The following is an 18,725-nucleotide window of genomic DNA, read 5'->3' as shown; positions in this document are numbered from 1 at the left end:
AAAACCTGTTTTCCTTTAATTAACGATTTGTTCACAACATTACTATCTCTTAAAAGGTTTGAGTTAAGAAAGTCGTTACTGTTCTGTAACTGCATGAATAAAAAATATTTCATTTTGTGTTACCAACCAGATAGAAGAATACTTTAATACCTCAAGCATACTATTCCTAGTAAAACTGCATAATTCAAACCGCTAAAATACAATAAAACGTACCTTTCTTGAATAGTGGTAGAGTTATTATTAGTCGAAAGAGGTTGTATAAGGGCTTGTGGTCGAATAACTCTACGTTCAACTGGTCTATGGGTGCCTGTATCTTCATTAATTTGTTGCATAGAATGAAAATCAACAGTATAAGTACGACCTAAAGTGGATAAAGACATCTCATCTTCTCCAGTTTGATGTGCAGCCTGGAACAATACAAATTATAAATTTGCAACATATTCAAATTGATTCTAGTATCATAGGGAAGATGTTGCTACCTGCTGGACTGCATGGTAACATTTCATACAAAGCCTAGGGAAATTTTAAATTTAATGAAGATGAGAAAGTTGTTTCAAATAGGTATTAAGGAAAGTAAAAAAATGATAAAACAAAAAACCAATAATAAAATACTTGATAGGTTCTTCTTCAAATATTACTTTACCTCAATGATTCTAGAATCTATAGGTGTGTAAGCATGCCAAACACCCATATCATCTCTCCATTGCCAAGATACAGTTTCTGGTACCGATCTTGGACTAGGACGATCCAGCAGAGTATCCACAGCAAAGAGCGCATGCTGTGGTAATCTAGGCATAAGTTCTCCAATAAGGCATGTCATTTCGTACACTTCTTGCGGTGATCTTGACACTAATTCAATCTAAAAAAATAAAATTAAAAGACAGCTAAGTTGATAGCTTGTTTATGTAAATAAATAATCAATTTACAATATAATATTAAAACAATACATACTTCGCCTTGTGATGTATCGGCACGGCCGGTCAATAGATAGCATAAAGTCTCAGCTATATTATTCTTTAACAGTGTAAGTGCTAATTCAGGACAATTGGTGCACATCGTCGTCAACATTCGTACTACGGTGATAAAGGTGCCAGTGTTTATAAGTGGAGGGGATACGACGAGCTGCAAAACAAAAGAATAATCCAAAATTGAGAACAATAATGCGGCAAGGCAAAAAAAAAAAAAATCTAGTTTCATTACCCTACTTTTGATTTGCTTTCTTTTAACTGTTTTTCTTTTAAATCAATATTATTGAACTACATATAATTTAGTACAGCAAGTTTAACGAAAATCAAAGATGTTTTCCAGAAAACCTTAAACCTTATTGAAAAACTATGTACAACTTTGTAATTTTGGTTCAACATTTGATTCTTATTATTATACAGGTGGCAAGACAGTAGAATATAAATATAGATTTCAATGGAGAGAGAAGTTTAAGCACTTCCTCACATAAAAGTCCTTGAAAGCTAAAAATCGAAGACCTGCAAGATTACAATATCTCCGTAGAATGAACATTTAATAGACAAAATCTAACAATTAGTAAATAAAATTATTAGTAGAGTAAAAAATAGCACAATGACAACAATTAGTTGTGAATAAATGATATAATCCTAACTATAATACAAATTCTGTTTTGCATTGCTTTGTTTGTGGTTAATAAAACTGGAATCGAAAACTATAACTGAATAAGAAATTATTAGAAAAATGAATTTTTGATGGACGAAGCAACCAGGTAATATAAAAAAAGATGCTTATGGTTTCACAAAGTTGGGACAAAAAAGTGCATCCTAATCTTATTTTCATTAAAAAATGTTTCCAAAAAACGATGTAGCCCAATATGAGTACCTGAAGTATCTACCTTGGAGCCATTTTCGAGAAAAACTCCCTCTCCCCAAAATCAGGCAGTAAAGTAGAACTTCGAGTAAAGCAATTTTGTTCCTAAGTATGGGACCTATCCAAATATACTTTAACTATTATAAGTTAATATTAAGATATTTTCTTCATGTAACACTTGCACTATTTTTATTTTTTTCTTTAACTATTTAAGACTCAGGGTTCCTTCCAAACGGGATCAATACTCACAAGAAAATTTGACAAGATCACAATATTACGTACTCTCTCTCACTTGTTGGAGAAATAAATGAATAATTTCGGTAAATCTAATACCTGCACTGCTTAATGAAATGAATAATGAATAAAAGACTGGCGAAATAAGAATTTTTATCGTTTAACTATCCTGCACGAAGACAATGAAATATTCCCCCAAAAAACCATGAAGAAAATTATTTCCAGTTATAATTTCAAATCTACAAACACAATGGAATTGAACTGAATCTGAAACGGATTTTCAATGTGCTATAGTTTACTGGATGAAGTAATCTTCATTATTCCAAATTATTTCGAAAACGGGTAACAGAAAATATTGAACTACTTGTTATTTTCATGTAAAATAAATATTCTACTTATTTATAGATGGAATGACCTTCAAAATTCACAGTCTAAATTTCAGATTTAATCACTCCTCAGGGGGCAATTATTTCCTAAGACCTTTTGTACTGTTTATTTATAAATAATGGAATTACGCAAGAAAGACAAACAGCAGTTTTATACAATATTTAAGTCGCGGATGGCTCATTAGCAGCTCAGAATAGTTTTTGGATTCCAGCAACAATGAGAACTGTAAGTAATTCATTCTGTAAAATTTTACTATATTCGTAATTTTCTTTCTATTTAACTTTCAGTTTTTAACCGTTTTTTCGTAATAGGGGAAAATTTAAAAAATCGACGTCTGAGATTTATTTTAATATTATTTTTCAAATTTGAGAAATAAAACAACCCCAGAAATTTGTTGGAAAAGCGTGTTATAATACTGCCGCGGAATTCATTTATACAAGTTCTATCTAGTCAATTTAAGAGGCTAATAGGTAAGGTATTAAAGACCTTACAGATTAAAATATGCCCTAAAATTAAACTTTCTAGATAAAAGTTTTAAACTAAAATTTGTCTTTTAAACTAATTTAAAAGACTAATCAAATTTGAAGGAATCAGCTAGGGTAGATTTAAACAAAAATTTGGAAAAGAAATTAAAATATTGACACTTTCGGTCATGCTAATTTCATCCAACTTTGTGTCTAAACCCGAATTTACACCTAAAATGGTCATGTAGAGAGAGTGTGGCCAACCAAATATCTCTCCCAGACCTACACTTAATCCTAATTTTCTGAACTAACGTTCCATATATCCATCCACATTGAACAAAAACTAAATAATATGAAGTTTGAACATGCTGCAATTTTTTTCGTTTGTACGCTAATGTGATCGCACAAAACCATTTTTGGGGCTCAGGGGGTGGCCTCAAAACGTGCATTTCGAGCGAAAACCATTGAAAACAAATCAACACAAGCATGTAGTGAATAATAAAATCATTATTTTACTCAACAATCTCAAATTTCTTTTCTTAAATGTTTTCTCATTAAGTTTTCTAATTTATAATTTATTAATAGAGCGCTCTTCCAGTTAATTTTAACTCAATAAAAAACAATAGTTCTTTAGATATAGGGTTGAAGAAAATGAAACATGCTAAATACCTCCTAATATATGCTCGAAACAACCCTTTTTCTTACTTATTTTGTAATACCTTTTGTATAATTTACCGAGCTTTAATTTTTCTGTTCACAGATAACTCTAACCTTACTTCTGGTAGTAACCTTAGCCCAATATCAACAAGTTAATTGCACAATATCAGCCGATCTAACAAGTCAAATATGGAATTTAATTTTACAAAAACTGGGAATACTATCAAGCATTAAACAACCAATTCTTCCGAAAATAATCGCAGTAATAAATCCTAAACTATCGAAAATATTTCGTGCAAAATATCCACAGCCTACGGTAGCAACTACAATCGCCACTAATTATGACAATTACCCGCCGCCATACGCACCACCCGCGCCAGAATATGGTGCGCCACCTGCTCCACCACCAGTAGAATATGGCGTGGCCCCGGCACCACCACCTACAGAGTATGGAGTAGCGCCCGCGCCTCCATCATCCGAGTATGGAGTACCACCCGCGCCTCCGTCATCCGAGTATGGAGTAGCGGAAGCACCGTTACCTACGGAATAGCGCAACTAGACGGCTAATACTTTCTTCAAGAAAAACCAATTGGCATTTAATTCATTAACCCTGTGCAGTGCAAATATTTAGTTTGTAATAAAATGAATATTTTTCTTATTAAAATTTATAAAACCAATTTTTTTTTTCATCTCTTTCAATTTCTCTATTTCTTTTATTTTATATTACCAAGGAGAGATATTTACACAGCCTCTTCTGGCAATTTACCCCCTTTCTTCGCCATCTTATCATGCCCAGCCTAATAAGGAAAACAAAATCGACATTCTGCAGCCTGTAAGACTACGTCTTCCTACTAGCCTTTACTTTTATATGTTCACTATTCAAGATCTACATTCATTTTAAAATGATTCCAGAAAATTGGATTAAAAAGCGTTCCTGGGCGAGAGCAGTCACTATACCAATTTAAAATTGATGTTACAGTGTTATTATAAGAAGTTGGGCAAAGATTCCAAAACAGGTTGGCATCAAGAAAATCGACTAACCAAGATTGAAACAATAACAAATAATTTTTCAGAATGAACAATTTCTATTAACGAAGTAAAGAGACCTATTTTTCTAGTAAATGGTGATCAAACCTCAAATAGAAGGTTAAAATTAAAAACCAACGTACACTTTTTGCTAAATATTATACGCATTTCTAGTTCTAATAATATTACAACTAATAACAATGTTAGATTACTTACAAGTTGCTGTAAATTTGTAAGAAGTTCTGTGCTAGCTATTTGCATTAACTTTGGTGGATCTGATTGTAAACTTTCAACTAACCTACTTAAAGCCAAACATACACTTTCAACACTTTTCTGATCCTAAGGAAAAATAAGAAAATATTACTTATTGATTCTTTCTGAAAAAGAAAGTAAGTAAGAACAGTAATTTCGTTCCCACAAAAATGATAAAAAAAAAATTATGTAAAAAACTAACCTGTTGGGTAAGTCGACTGGATAATAGAGGTAATGATTGTGAAACAAGGTGTAGTTCTTCAGGTAGTAAATTATGACAACAATTAGCGGTTATCGCCAAGGCGGCACGCTGGGCATTTATACTGAAGAAATCTAAATACATTAAGCACGCCCATACACCACGAGCTTGTAAAATTGCTTTACTATGTCTACGGGATAACATTTCCAGGGCAGTGAGTGATTGTTCAGCAACATCCATACACTGAATGGCTTGTAGTTTTTCTAAAAATACGGGAACTGCATCAAGAACTACGGCTGATGATCTTGGAAGAGCTTCCATCATATAAGTCAAAGCTCGGCATGCATGATTCATCTGTTTGGAGAAAAAAACTAAATTAATATTATGAGTAACAAAGTCGCTAAATTTTTACAAATTACACTTTTGTTTATGATAAAAACAGCCAAACCTTCATAGATAATTCAATGTTTTTGTGTTATTAAACTGTTCGATTGAAGAAAAAATATTTCGCAAAAAAGATTATAGTACTATTTTTGAAATACTTTAAGATATCCTTTATGTTATATTCTCTTTTTAAAAGATGCTAAAATACAAAATCTTGTATCTTTTCTTTAATAAGTTCGATATTTTGAAAATAAGTGAACAAAGCGGAAGGATGCATATGATGGAAATCGGGGATGAGTGTATCGATAACGAGCCTCAGAGAACTGATCCCCTCAGAGGAAGTTCCCTGACTAATGCGAACTAAGGAGGGTGTAAAATTCCTTAGTAGTGTTGGAGGAGGATTTACCTCACAGAGGGTTAAAAGGCGTTCAGGGCATCACATAATGGTTAACAAAATCTACTGGCCCTCTTTAATTCCTGAGACTTCCCAAGAGAGTTTAGTCAGTAATTAGACGGGAGATATCCTTTTTGAGAAGCTTTAGGAAGCGAGGATATTGGCTCCAGAGAGAGGTTATTGAAAAACTGCTCGCTCTCCGCTATCCTGGGATTTCTTTAGAGAGCTGCGGTAGTTTAAAGGATTTAGGAATTTATTTCCTCAACAGAACTCACCCAATTTCTTAATTTACATTCTTGGAAACATCTAGAGAAATCAAGGAATGCATTGGAAATCCCTGAGCAGTGGTACCTCTCTCTTCCTACAAATGCCTTTAGAGGGAGGTTTCCTTAATTTAAAATATGGATTCGTTCAATAAAACCTCATATATTGTCTTGATTCTGTATCTTACTGCTAAAGGAAATAATACATTCATACTAACCATATCAAAATTATGTTCCATATTTAAAAGATTAATAAGCGCCGGAACTACTTGTTTGACTGGGAAACCTGCTAAAGTATCTTCATTCCCCATGACCAACATTTGACACATCTCTATCACAGCTTGCATCTGCTGTCCTTCATCCGATGTAGCTTGCAAACCTTGTAAAAGTTGTTGTGCTTTTGTTGCTACAAAGAAAATAATTAAATAAAGATTGAAAAAAAAGCAATAAATTATATTTTGTAGAGCATTATTTACAATTTAAATGTGATTAGTAAAAAAAGGTTTTGAAAAATAGCTTTAAAAAACAGATCGTTAAAACAACTCGGTAAGAGCCATACATTTTCAATTACTCATCCACAATAAAGCATTAACAACTTCCTTACCAGAGTTAGGAAGTCCATGTAATTACGTAATTTTAGAAAAATCAACCCATAAATTATATTTGTTTTGATTTAAATGTATAAAATATCATTTTTTATCAGAAATACGGCTTAAAATACTCAGGGATTGTAAGAAAAATTGGTAAAATGTATAGAAACATTTCAAAAATGGTAACAAATGTAACCCTTTAATTTCAAATTGTTTAGATCTTTATAATTCAAACGGCAAAACAAATAAAAAATCGTGGGTGCCCAGAGAAGTTAATTCTAATTCATTATCTAAAGTACATTACCTAAAACGAGACGAAGTGTAGATGAAATAGAGTACTACAACCTAAATACGCTACTCTATTGGGCAGATTTATTTTACAAGTTATAGTTTCGTAACTATAACTGTAACAGTTTGAATAACAATTTTACTATTTGTATTTTCACAAGAAGATAATAGTTACTTTACTTTTAATATGCGACAAATAGGTAATAGTGTCTGTTGGCTAATTCTAGCTATTTCCCATTGACTTAACAAGTGATGTTCAAAAAACCCCTCCCTTAAAAAATCACACAATGGCAATATTTAAAATAATCAATTAAATATTTAATTACTTAATTGCTACGTTTTAATTATGAGGTTTCCACACTGTTGGTTTCTTTATCAAGTAATTTTACCAATTTTTCTTTATTTATGTTCAACAAATTAGAAAAAAAAAAGTCTAAAATGTGTAAAATGCAAAATGAGAAAAATAAAAAATATGAGGGACGTTCCAAGAGTTTCTTAATTCATCCGATTAAAGTATAAAAAAACTCAATTTTACGGTTCGCGGTAGTTAAAACTTCCAAAATACCTCCTTCGGTAGGTGAGTAAGCACATGTTCCAGAATATTTTCAAATGCTGCAAGAAATCGTGAAAGACTGCTTCTTTTAAACGAGTTAAGTGCGTTTGCGAAAATGAAAGAACTGTGCGGATGGTGCACTTTACGAGAATTCAATGTATAACTTTCTGCTTGCCAATGATTCTAGAACAACGTAAAAAAAAAGCAACGGTTCTAAAACATCGCGTAAAACTGACGATTTATAATTAGCATGCTCTTCACAACTGCTTTGACGTTTTCTACCTGCTTGAAAACGCGAATATTATTCAATAACTTGCGTCCAACTGATTAAAATGGTTATTTAACGCTTCTTGGAAGATTTAGCTTTTCTAGTTTCAGTCGCACTTACATTACATAAATTACTTAACACAACGATTCGGTAAAAACTTTACATAAACCCACGTACAGCAGCTAGTAATGTAATGATCAACTTCAGAATGACCACTTACATTCGATACTACATTTAGCTGTAGCGACCACAGACGCAAGTCGGAATTATTTTTTATATTCGTTACAAGGAGTTTGCTCGGAAACGTTGGATCACACGTAGTATTCAAACAATTAAATATGTGCAAAAGGTGTTTTGACTCGTAAAAAGAAGTTGTTTCATAACTTTTTAAAAAAATAATATTTCCCTTAAAACAACAAAAGCAGTGTCTTATGAATAAAATAAATAAAAAATAGAAGCGAGAAAGGAGCAGTTTACAAGTATTTGTGCCAATAGTGCGGTGAAGGAGATGGTGCATGCGAGGGGCCAATGCTCCAAACAGGTGTGGTGGAAGACCTCTTGCTTCTAGCAAAGCTTGCAGCCTCCCAACTTCTGAATCATCACTCTCTGAGTCCACCCCTCCGCTACCCAAATTTCCATTACCAGCACCTAAAAAAATGTCATCATCTTTATATAATATTCATCCCTGTACAGGACAAGAATAATAATTTAAAAAAAATAACCAATACCAAATTTCAACAAAATATTGCTTCATTACTTGTCATGCAATGTCATCTTTCAACCATATATTTGCCAAAAAATGAGAGGTTAAATCCAAAACAAAAGAGACTGAATACGTTCTCAGTAATGCGTGAAAAAATTATTCACTATAAAAAAATAATGTCTTCTTTAAAGAAAAAGAGATCATTAAACTGACCGCTCAACAAGTCAGACATTGGTTGAGAATTGATGGTAGCGTACCATGATAGTAGAGTTTCTAACAATGGATTGATTAGAATTCTTCCATTATGATTCACCAAACAGATTAAAAGAAAAATACCATTTGATTGCAAGATCACCACTGAATCCTTTGTTCAATTCGTGAGCCTTGGAAAAACTCCAGCAAGCTGACTCAGAATACGTAGAACTATTTTGCTTAAGGGAAACCTTGTTCCTCTCAAACAATAAGAAGACTAGTGAAAAACAATTTTCTACTGATAACACATCCTGTATCTCCTTGACGCACCTTTCCAGTTTACATCTCAAGAATAAGATGAATAGGCAAATCAACTTATGGTCACAAGTTACAACTTACATTTTGAACATAATGATGGATGTAATTAGTTATACAAAAATCTCACCCACCTAACATTTAGGCACAATTGGTTGTCTTTCCTCAGTGCTCCGATGCTGTACGAAGTTATAACAGTATACTGGGTGGAGGTTATAATCAGATGGCATGTTGCCACTACCACCTTGATTGTTTATGATTATATGCAGAACCCATTATAGTTAAAATCGTGTTTACATGTTTTATATTAATTTAAAACAAAACCATAAAAGTTTACAATGTCAGTGATTTTACCTTCATTAGTTGAATAAACTCTTTATGTTAACTTAGTTTTAACATTGAACTTTGGTCAAATAATAATGATAGATAAGAGAAGATTCATTAAAGAAAAATAGCCAAAAAAGTTAACATTTGTTACTTCCCTAAAATTAAATTCCTAATAGTTAGCTTCTATTTCTTTAGCCCAATTTTTCCTATAGAATGTACCTCTTCTTTTCTCCAATTGAGGATTTAACAATACAAAAAAGAATAATAAGATTCAGCGCAAAACAAAAATTCTTAGCTATTCAAATAAATAAATTTAATAATAATGGTAAATAAAAACCGAACGATCTCAACAGAAAATTGACCAAATTTGGAATATATAATACAATATAATTTGCCGAACGCTGGTAAAAAGAAGTTTTTATTTTTGCTCCTTCTAAGTACAAAATTTTAGAGATTCTGTCGACGAAACAATAAACCAGTTTATCACTCTTTACTAACTATATATCACAATTTCATTTTAAAGCAACATGCACCAGAATAAGATGATGAGTTATTTCATTAATACTCATTAAACTAAAAATAGCCTAAAACGCAGACGTTTGTTACACCCCAGTGTTTGCTTAGCAGGTAAATTTTGCCCATTAAATTAGTCAAATTAATTAAATTCGAAGTCAGAAAAAATATTAATTATTCGTAAAACTATAAATGTCAAAAAAAAAAAAAAAATTATTAGGCTATATAAATAGTGGAGAATTACCTGAAGGTGTAGGATTATCGCAAGGTGGTGGATGTTCTTCGGCCATATTAGTGCACTCCCCTTTGCTGCTACTGTTAACGCCTCCACCCCCACCGCCTCCCCACCTCCTACTGCAAAAACACAATTATCTGAGTTGAAATGATGTTCATTTTAAGCTGAAAATAACTAATTTAAAGGAATATGCAAATTTAGTCCGTTCAACAATATTTTTTATTCAATAGTGATTAATGCTACAAAAAAAGACAATCCCAAGGATGAGGTAGCTCTTCCTTAACTCCCCCATCCAAGGATATTTACCAAGAGATCTAGAACTCTAAGGTTCTAGAGAAGGTTTACCGAAGAGCATTACAATTTCATCCGAACTACTTAATGTTCTTTCAACGACTTCATCACTGTCTACCTACAGTCTACCTTCTCTGATTCCCGAATTGTCTTCAAGAATCAACTTTTCTCAACACGCATTTCATGCAGGAATGTATCAGACCATGAGATGACATATTCTGTGCAGATTTCATAGAAATGGAGTCTGTAAAGCTGTAGGTTACACTGAAATCACACTTAAGAGGTAGGACTCGCTCCAAGTTTTACTCACAGCTGCCCTAAAACTATTATTATTGTCATTTATTAATTTATGAATCAAATAAGTTACAAGATCTACGTGTATAGATAGAATGTATAGACCAAACTTGCAGCTGAGTTTGATTCAACAATCTCCCTGAATCACATGAAAAAATAATCGACGTGGACTTCACGGCTACTATCTATCGTAAACACTATTAAATTTCTGAAATCACACTGGGCAAGACGCTGATTTTGTTGAGATAAGGGTTACGTACTGTTCGTTCATATGTTCTAGCTCTCACAGCTAATAGAAAGTGGTATTCATGTTACTTACGCTTACAACTGCCACAGATAATTTTGCTGGAAATGATCGCACCTAGTGAACGGACTGGCTACTTATTGGGTCTCTTAAATGAGTAACAACTAAAGAGTAAAGAGTTGGCAGTAGTTAGCGCACATGAGTCCCAGGTTTGAGTATAACACAGTCTGCTAATTTCTCTGCCACTGAGAGGACTTTAAGCGCAAATGGCCTCAGATGTTAACACATCTTAAAACAAGAATAACAGCGGCTATCCTCCCCTTCATCCTTCTTTCAACTGCTTACAAACAACTGAAATTTGTTCAATTCTTTGTATAGTTTGCAATTAAGCTTACTTGAAGAAGGCTGTTTATTGAAACATCGGGAAAAATAAAAACAATTACTAGATTTTGTGGGTGTTGTCCTTTTAACTATTGTATGTCCTTACTTATTTCAAGGCCCATTAGCGATCTACTAATCATAGAACCATTAAAAGAGCTCTATCAAAATTAAATGGTATATCAGATCTATTTTAAGAAAGTTATAGTGTAATACCTCGTTGAAGTACAGGATCCCGTGGTGGCAGATGTACGTCTGTGGCTCCGACCGTCCTTCTCTCCACTATCACCACCTCCACTAGCCCCTACCCCGCCTTCCAAAAACAAAATTACAATAATGACTCACAATTTACAATAGTAAAAACTACAAAACAAAACAAATAAATCCCAATAATTAATAAATACCCAAGATATCTGTAGCTCCACTGTGCTTTTTAGATCGTGATTCCGCCCTGGAGCCTTTTGCTTGAGAACGAAGGGAGTAATGATTGAGAAGTTTTTTGACAGCAACACCACTCCCACTTGCTTCTGTATAATATAAGAAAATTAGTAATTTGAAAATGAAAAATCAAATTTAAGGATATATTTTATGTACTATCTTTAGTAAAAAAATATTTGACAAAAAATGAGAAAGGTGACGATCAAAAAACTGATAATCATCATCTTCTTCCCCTCGAATACTTTCAAATTAAGCAGTTACACTTTAAAATCCTCGTCAAAAAAAATCAAGGTTTGTTGCAAAAGATAAAAGGTTTAAGGATTTAGTAATCCTTAAAAATGGCTTTAAAAAGTGTAAAAAATCTTACTGTCGCAAGAACATTAGATAAAACATACAATTTTTCGAGACCACAATTATTTTACTAACATTACATAATAGATATTATCCTGAAGACGAGAAAACATAAGATGAGTCAAGGTACCTACCTAACAAGTAAATAATCTTTCGGTATTATGAGAGTCCAAAATAGTCAGCCGATCAGATGCTACATAAATAAGAACTAATATGAAGATGTGTGTATTGATAGTAACTACAAATTGGGTGCACGAACATGATGGCTTCGAAGGAAATGAAGTTGCTACTCTAGAAGCTGTCCTAGATATAATCAAACAAGCTAAAGACATTGTGCGAACTTGTACAATTGCTTTAGAAATAAACCCACTAATACTAGAAAATGATGACTGGGATAGCAATCGGTAAGAGGCTAATGCCGTAGTTGAATATACTAGGATTAAAGGTAATCAAAAATTAATTAGGAACCAGTATTAGCAGGCTACAATAAGTTCAGAAAATGCCTCCAAACTGCGTTAAGATAAGTAAATATAGAACCTCTTGTGCGTTATGTATCAAGATGAAGAGGGAATGGTCTTACACAATCTAATTTGACTAAGGTGCCACATGAAGATCTTTGAATATCTTGAGTCCTGAGTAAATAATATCGTAAAAGGAACTAGTGAAGGTGAAATGCTGGTCCTCGTAAAAAAAAGGGGGGGTTTCACAAAATATTGAAAAACTGTGGATCTAATTCTTGAGATTTTAATAAAACCAAAGAAAAATTGGTATAAATTGGGCATTTCTTTTCATTTATTGATTGATTTATTTTTTTTTTAAAGTCGGCTTAAACGTTCACTACTACTTGTTCTTATATTGGTTTTTATCTACCTGAAGTTTGTGGTTCACGTTTTTGGTTACTTCTTTTCCCACTACTCCTGTCACTCGATTTAGAACACAACACTGTGCTTCTAGAATTCGTTGAAATATTAATTTCACTAAAATAAGAAAACAAAAAAAAGATTAGAAAATCAAGTTCTAAATTATTGTTAAACGAAGCAACAAAAAGAAACGTCATACCTAGCTTTCTTTTCAACCTTTTGCGGCAAACTACTAGCCTTCTCTTTGTCAATGGTTTTGTGTGTTTCCAAAGTTGTTGGTGGAAAATCGACTGATCCAGTACGTTTCCAACCACCAGTTTTACACCTTGCAGTCAAATATTGTCTCCTTACTGAAACTAAAGGAATAACAACATTGATTACTAAAAAGTTTACATTGTTTTGGATAGAAGCTCATAAGAATTCCTTGTCCGTAGTGGTAAAAGAAATCTTTCAATTGTTCTTACCAGTTGGAGATGCGATTCGATTCTCTCTCACAATATCAACTGGCCGTGTTTCTCTAGGAATATTATTCTGAAAAAGATAATATAAAGATTTAATCATTTGAAACCGTATTTTATTTTATTTATTGAAATAAGCTCAAAAAATAATTAAACTTACCGTTGTTACAGATTTTATCTTTATCTCAGATCCAGTACTGTGAAAATACAAAAACAAAAATCTTTTAATCGTTTTTAGTGCCAAAATAACCCCACTGGGAGGTTTCACTCTCTTTGTATAAATAAAAATAGAAAAAAAACAAATTTTATTTAAAAGAAATTAATGCTATTTACCATTTCTATTTATTAAAGTAAACTTTAATTGAACGCAATGTTTGATTATTGAAAAAGAGAGTACTTAAAAGATTTTAGTTAACTACAAACTTTTTTGGGTTTGCGATTCGCTTAAAAATGTAAAAAAAACAAAAAAAAAAACACAGAAATGAATACTTCTTATTTAAAAACAACTATGAAACAATTTAATTTCCAGAAAAAGATTAGGATTTTTGTTTTTACTTTAAAACAGTAAAAATTTTAGTTTTAATTAACCTCCCAAAAAGTTTCATCAAGATCATATTTGCTAAGTACTCGTTGAAAACTTTATTTAGAACTAGAGAAGAGATTGGCTGACTTATAATAGCTTCAAACAACTAAAACTTCAATATAATTGTAAAAGAAGACACAATTACTACAAAATTTCAATTAAATTAAACTAGAATATAATTAAGCTGTCCTGGTACTAATAAATAAAGATGGTATCATGCGTTAAAAGAAATGAAAATACAAAATACAAAAATTTCTAAATAATGACATATTCTTGAAAATATAAATAATAAATTCAGGCATTCTCCGCTTAAAGAGACTTCTAAAATAAAGTACACAAATAAGGGCATATATAAATCAACTACATTCAAGATAATTAAGAATAAAAACTAAATTTTCAAACAAGTTTACAGGTTTTAAGATAAAGTTCTGAAAAAAGTAAAAATATCTACAAGCTACCATAAACGAGTGTGAACAAATTCAATTATCTGCTGCTGGTGCTGCTCAGTCAAGGACTTAATTTTGATTTGGAAACAGGAATAGAGTTGGATCTTAGCAATAGAGTGGCTACATAGCAACAGCGTCCTAAACTAAACCCAAAGCAGTAAATTGCTAAAAAGAGTAGAAGAAACTCAAGTCGTTGAAACAGTGGCCAACAAAAAGACTGGAAGCCATAGAGATCTAGTTTAAAAATATTAAATCACTCTTTGTTGGAGATCATCTTCTCTATCTTTACAATTTGAAGTTAAAAACTAAAAGTAGAATAGAAATTTTGAGCTTTATCAAAATCAAGTATAAGAATAGTATAGTTCAACCTTAAGTGGAAGTTTAAGTTCAGTGAGAAGTATGCCCAAAAAAGAAAAGATTGATTTAAAAAGATTTATGTGTGAACAGGAATAAAAAGCATAGAGGAACTTTACTTAACTATTGGAAGCGGATAGGTAAAGGCGTTCTAAACTGTATGTTAATAATGTCTCGGCCAAATGAATAAATTAAGTCAAATGAACGGAAAACTTGACTTTTTAGCAAATTTGAAAGAACAAAAAACAAGAAATGCTGAGCTTAAATCCTAAACGAACAATTTATAGTTTATTTCGATCCAAAGCATTCAATGCACAATAAAAATTGGATTACTGTTAACAAAGAATAGGAATTCCAAAATATTATATATAATTTTCATCCCTGGTCTATAGCAAAGACACTTTTTCTACTTTGCTAAATGTAAAAAGTAAGAGAGCCGTTCAAACATTCAACTAATTTTTATTACTTTCTGATTTACTTGTAACATATACAATTTAAAAAACAATAATTCTAAAACATCCCTCCTAAAAATAAAAAAAATTTAAAACAAGCATTGGAATATAGTTCTTCCCTCAGAACAAAGGACCCTATATAATAAGAGCGAATTGCCCAAACAATTGTACCGTGCCATCATCGCTGTGAATCTTTCCAGATCCTTTTTTACAGCGAGCAAAACTTGTAAATTCATATGGAGATTAAGTCAGGTCTACATGGAGAGACGCGATGAGATGTCCTGTAAACTTAAAGAGGGCTTATTATCATGAGCTGAAGCTGCTGTTTTCCGCATCGCGTTTTCATTAAAACTGGATCGGTTGTGTTGCCTACATTAAGAAACTGAAAGATTCCAGGCATTTTCGTTACTACAACATCCAGCAACTCGGATTCAGGATCCTTTGATTGTCCATCTTCCATAAGCACGCGAACCAACCGACCGAATATCGCTGCTGAAGACGACGTTGGTGATTTCCAATTTCCATTTCCTCACAACCTCTGCGAAATGTTACACAGTCCAACCAGACACTTAGATTATGGTCTAGTCAAAATTTAGGACGAAATAAAACGCCTATTGTTTGTCTTTGAAATTGGATATTTGTCATTTGCGCAATATAAGAATTGTCATTTTTGTTCCGACATTACCATTACCTTATAACGAAGAAAGGTCACAGGTGGGACGGACAATCCTCTCCGGACTAACCTCCACCTAACTCCCTCAAGCGCCCCATCACTAATCCTGAGCCTTCCCACCATCGAAGTTTAATATTCCAGATTATATATTTGAATGACTCTCGTAAATCATGTGCACAGTAAACTTTGAAATTTATTTATTTTAAAATTGTTTTTCAGATATCGTAATTATTGTAGCCAACCAAACATAAAGATTGGCCGTAGGTTGTGTTTTACACAGGGCAAGAAATTTTTTTTAAATGCTGCCAGCGAATCTACAGGGAGGAGGAAATAATGGTTGTCGTTTCATTGGAAAGCCAAAAATTTTGTTTAAGCGATACTGCTTAACGAAATTTATTTTCATTGATAGTCCTGGAAAATTTGGAGCGTTTTTCCACACAATGTAGAGGAGAACTGAAATGCAGGAAATATTACATGGATTTATTATTTTTGTTTTGGTTTTTAACCGTAAAAACCTGGATTATCTTTTTAAAAAATATTTTCTCATAACAAGTCTTGAATTAATTTACAACTGGGAGTCAAATTAAAATATTATTACACTGTACATTTCATGCATAATGAAAGCAAGCAACAAGTCAACTACCACCAAAAAAGCTACTAACAGGTTTTTTAAAAATTATAAATGTATATAAAAAAACATGCGAAAATGCAGCACTGGTTCGTAGGAATCTTAACAAATAAGGAAACTTGCAAGCCTTTTTACTTCATTCTTAGCATTTTATCCTGGATGATTTGTTTACAGTGGAAAGGTGGAGCCCAACAGTATTAACTTTACCAACACGATTTTTAAGTACACTATGCTACAACCTTGATATTGAATTCTAGGTTTATTTTAGCATTAATAATAAACTTAAATGATCAGAAAAAGAAAGGTAGCACTACAGGACTTAAGGCAAACTACAGAGGAAATTTCTCTCCAGCTCTTCGCTACTATAAGCTTTAGGAGCCCGTCTAGTGACTGAATATACGATCTACTTCTGAGACCTTCATTTTCCTCAAACTCAAATCCCAAAGTGTTGATGAGAAATCAGTAGTATCAGTGGCATGTCTCCCGGAGCTGCACCCCGCCATCTTCAACCTTTGCTGACAAAAATTGCATAACCTCTTTCACAGCAGAATAACTGTGGTCTCGAATCGTTCACAGCACTTCAAAACTTTTATTTTGGAATTTGTTTTCCCCACTACCAAACACTGAGCAGCAATCTGCTGATTACGCCAGGCCTTCCTACTACTGTAAAATCCTTACTAATTGGGCAGTCTGTTGATAGTTAAGTCAGGCTTAATCCAACGATCATCGCTGCTGGGGTGCTCTTCGGGATTAAACTAATATGAAGAAAAAACTACACTCATCTTTTATAGCCAAAGGCACTAATAAAGTGATAAAGGTCAAATCATATCTTATATGTAAGCTCTGGCTACGTTTTATGCCAATATATTTATTTAGATAAAAAATTATTTGGCTTATTTCTCTCAAATCCGAAAAGAACAAACTTAAAATTTGTGGAAGTAGTGTTATTAGACATAAACTAAAAGTACAATTAGTGGGGGTGGACATTGGGCCCTAAACACAGAGGTAAAGTTCCTAGTCTCTTGAAAAGCTATTAGATCCAAAGATTTTATTATTATTTTTTTAATCACTTAAGACTTCCGGAAGATAGAAATTTAGAAATCGTATAATTTCATATCTTACTTTACCAATCAAATTAAAAAAAAAAAAAAAAAATACTAACAAAAACATGCAATTCACAACTAAATATCTCATGATTTACGTTAACTACGTTGTAAAAAGGTTCCCTAGACAAACTAACTCTTAGAAGAAATACTTGGAACAAATAAGTTTTAAAACAATCCATCAAAATAAAATCAAAAAACACAAAAATACATAAGGTCGAACTTAAATCTCAGTTAACGTCAGAATTTCAATTGTAAAAGCTTTCATCGTAATACTGTTAACCATTAAAAGAACACAAAAAAACAAAATTACGAAATTAGCGAATCTTTTTTAGTCGTCTAAATCATCCATTATTCAAGCATTTCCTACAATGATTGAATTAACGGCGTCCACAATAAATGCTGACCGAAAATTGGTACTTACATTCTAGCGGGAATAATGAATTTGATAGATATAATGTAGGCATGAACATCTTGATTTATAAATGATGGACTTAAAAAAAAATGAACATAGTTAAGTCTGGGCTAAAACTGTAATATTTTTTATTTAAATTACCAGGCCGCTCCATAAGGAAAAGCGCAGTCTCTTGATGAGGATTGGAATCCTATTTTCAGAGAACCCGTTAGCTTCCAAAACTACAAATTAGTCACTCCAAACACAGCCTCTAAGGCTAAGGTGTAAGCACAAACAAGGTGGTCTAAGACAGATCTTAGAGCAATGGCGGTCACCTTTATAGGTTTCCACGTAGGAGCATAAGTGGTACTCAAAGAAACTGAAATGCTTTTCAGGAGGTGATGATTGCTATCAATATCCAATATAGCTTCTGATGACTGTAATTTTAAATCGAAGGAAATTTTTAGGGAGTCGAAGATTTCGTTTTCTAGTAGCCCATTCAGTAAGCACATGGGTATTACTTACTACTTTTGGATAAAAAGTAATCTAGGATATACAGGATTTGAGTACTGCACATTATTAATGATATTACAAAAATATGAAGTGGATATTCTGCGTTGAATTTGATCAAAATTAGGAAAACTGTTATAAAAAAAAAAAATGCAAAGAAAGTGCACATGCATCCAACCACAATGCAAAGC

At 32.6% G+C, this 18,725-nt stretch overlaps 2 protein-coding genes across 11 annotated transcripts in view; one reads left to right on the top strand and one right to left on the bottom strand.

Moving 5' to 3' along the window:
• The window catches only part of ctrip (E3 ubiquitin-protein ligase ctrip), a 57,909-nt gene that overhangs the window by 15,235 nt on the left and 23,949 nt on the right, over positions 1 to 18,725 (bottom strand). For all 10 annotated transcript variants that reach the window (XM_074126683.1, XM_074126676.1, XM_074126678.1 and 7 more), the window contains 14 exons: positions 13,552 to 13,588; positions 13,398 to 13,464; positions 13,133 to 13,289; positions 12,944 to 13,050; positions 11,689 to 11,811; positions 11,501 to 11,597; positions 10,087 to 10,196; positions 8,270 to 8,440; positions 6,312 to 6,499; positions 5,056 to 5,406; positions 4,818 to 4,940; positions 952 to 1,122; positions 644 to 859; positions 214 to 407 (listed from right to left, as the gene is read on the bottom strand). In XM_074126683.1, coding sequence (XP_073982784.1) covers positions 214 to 407; positions 644 to 859; positions 952 to 1,122; positions 4,818 to 4,940; positions 5,056 to 5,406; positions 6,312 to 6,499; positions 8,270 to 8,440; positions 10,087 to 10,196; positions 11,501 to 11,597; positions 11,689 to 11,811; positions 12,944 to 13,050; positions 13,133 to 13,289; positions 13,398 to 13,464; positions 13,552 to 13,588 — 2,112 coding nt within the window. The remainder of the gene's footprint in view (positions 1 to 213; positions 408 to 643; positions 860 to 951; positions 1,123 to 4,817; positions 4,941 to 5,055; positions 5,407 to 6,311; positions 6,500 to 8,269; positions 8,441 to 10,086; positions 10,197 to 11,500; positions 11,598 to 11,688; positions 11,812 to 12,943; positions 13,051 to 13,132; positions 13,290 to 13,397; positions 13,465 to 13,551; positions 13,589 to 18,725) is intronic.
• LOC141453456 (uncharacterized) lies at positions 2,561 to 4,189 on the top strand. The gene is made up of 2 exons (XM_074126741.1): positions 2,561 to 2,679; positions 3,679 to 4,189. The coding sequence occupies exons 1-2, from the start codon at positions 2,671 to 2,673 to the stop codon at positions 4,123 to 4,125; spliced, it is 456 nt and encodes a 151-aa protein (XP_073982842.1). The 5' UTR covers positions 2,561 to 2,670; the 3' UTR covers positions 4,126 to 4,189.

This window comes from Rhodnius prolixus, unplaced genomic scaffold (assembly GCF_049639745.1).
Source record: "Rhodnius prolixus isolate KJV_2025 unplaced genomic scaffold, Rpr scaffold_3, whole genome shotgun sequence".
Lineage (NCBI taxonomy): Eukaryota > Metazoa > Arthropoda > Insecta > Hemiptera > Reduviidae > Rhodnius > Rhodnius prolixus.
The sequence above is the reverse complement of the archived record's forward strand: the minus strand, read 5'-3'. Positions and strand labels throughout refer to the sequence as shown.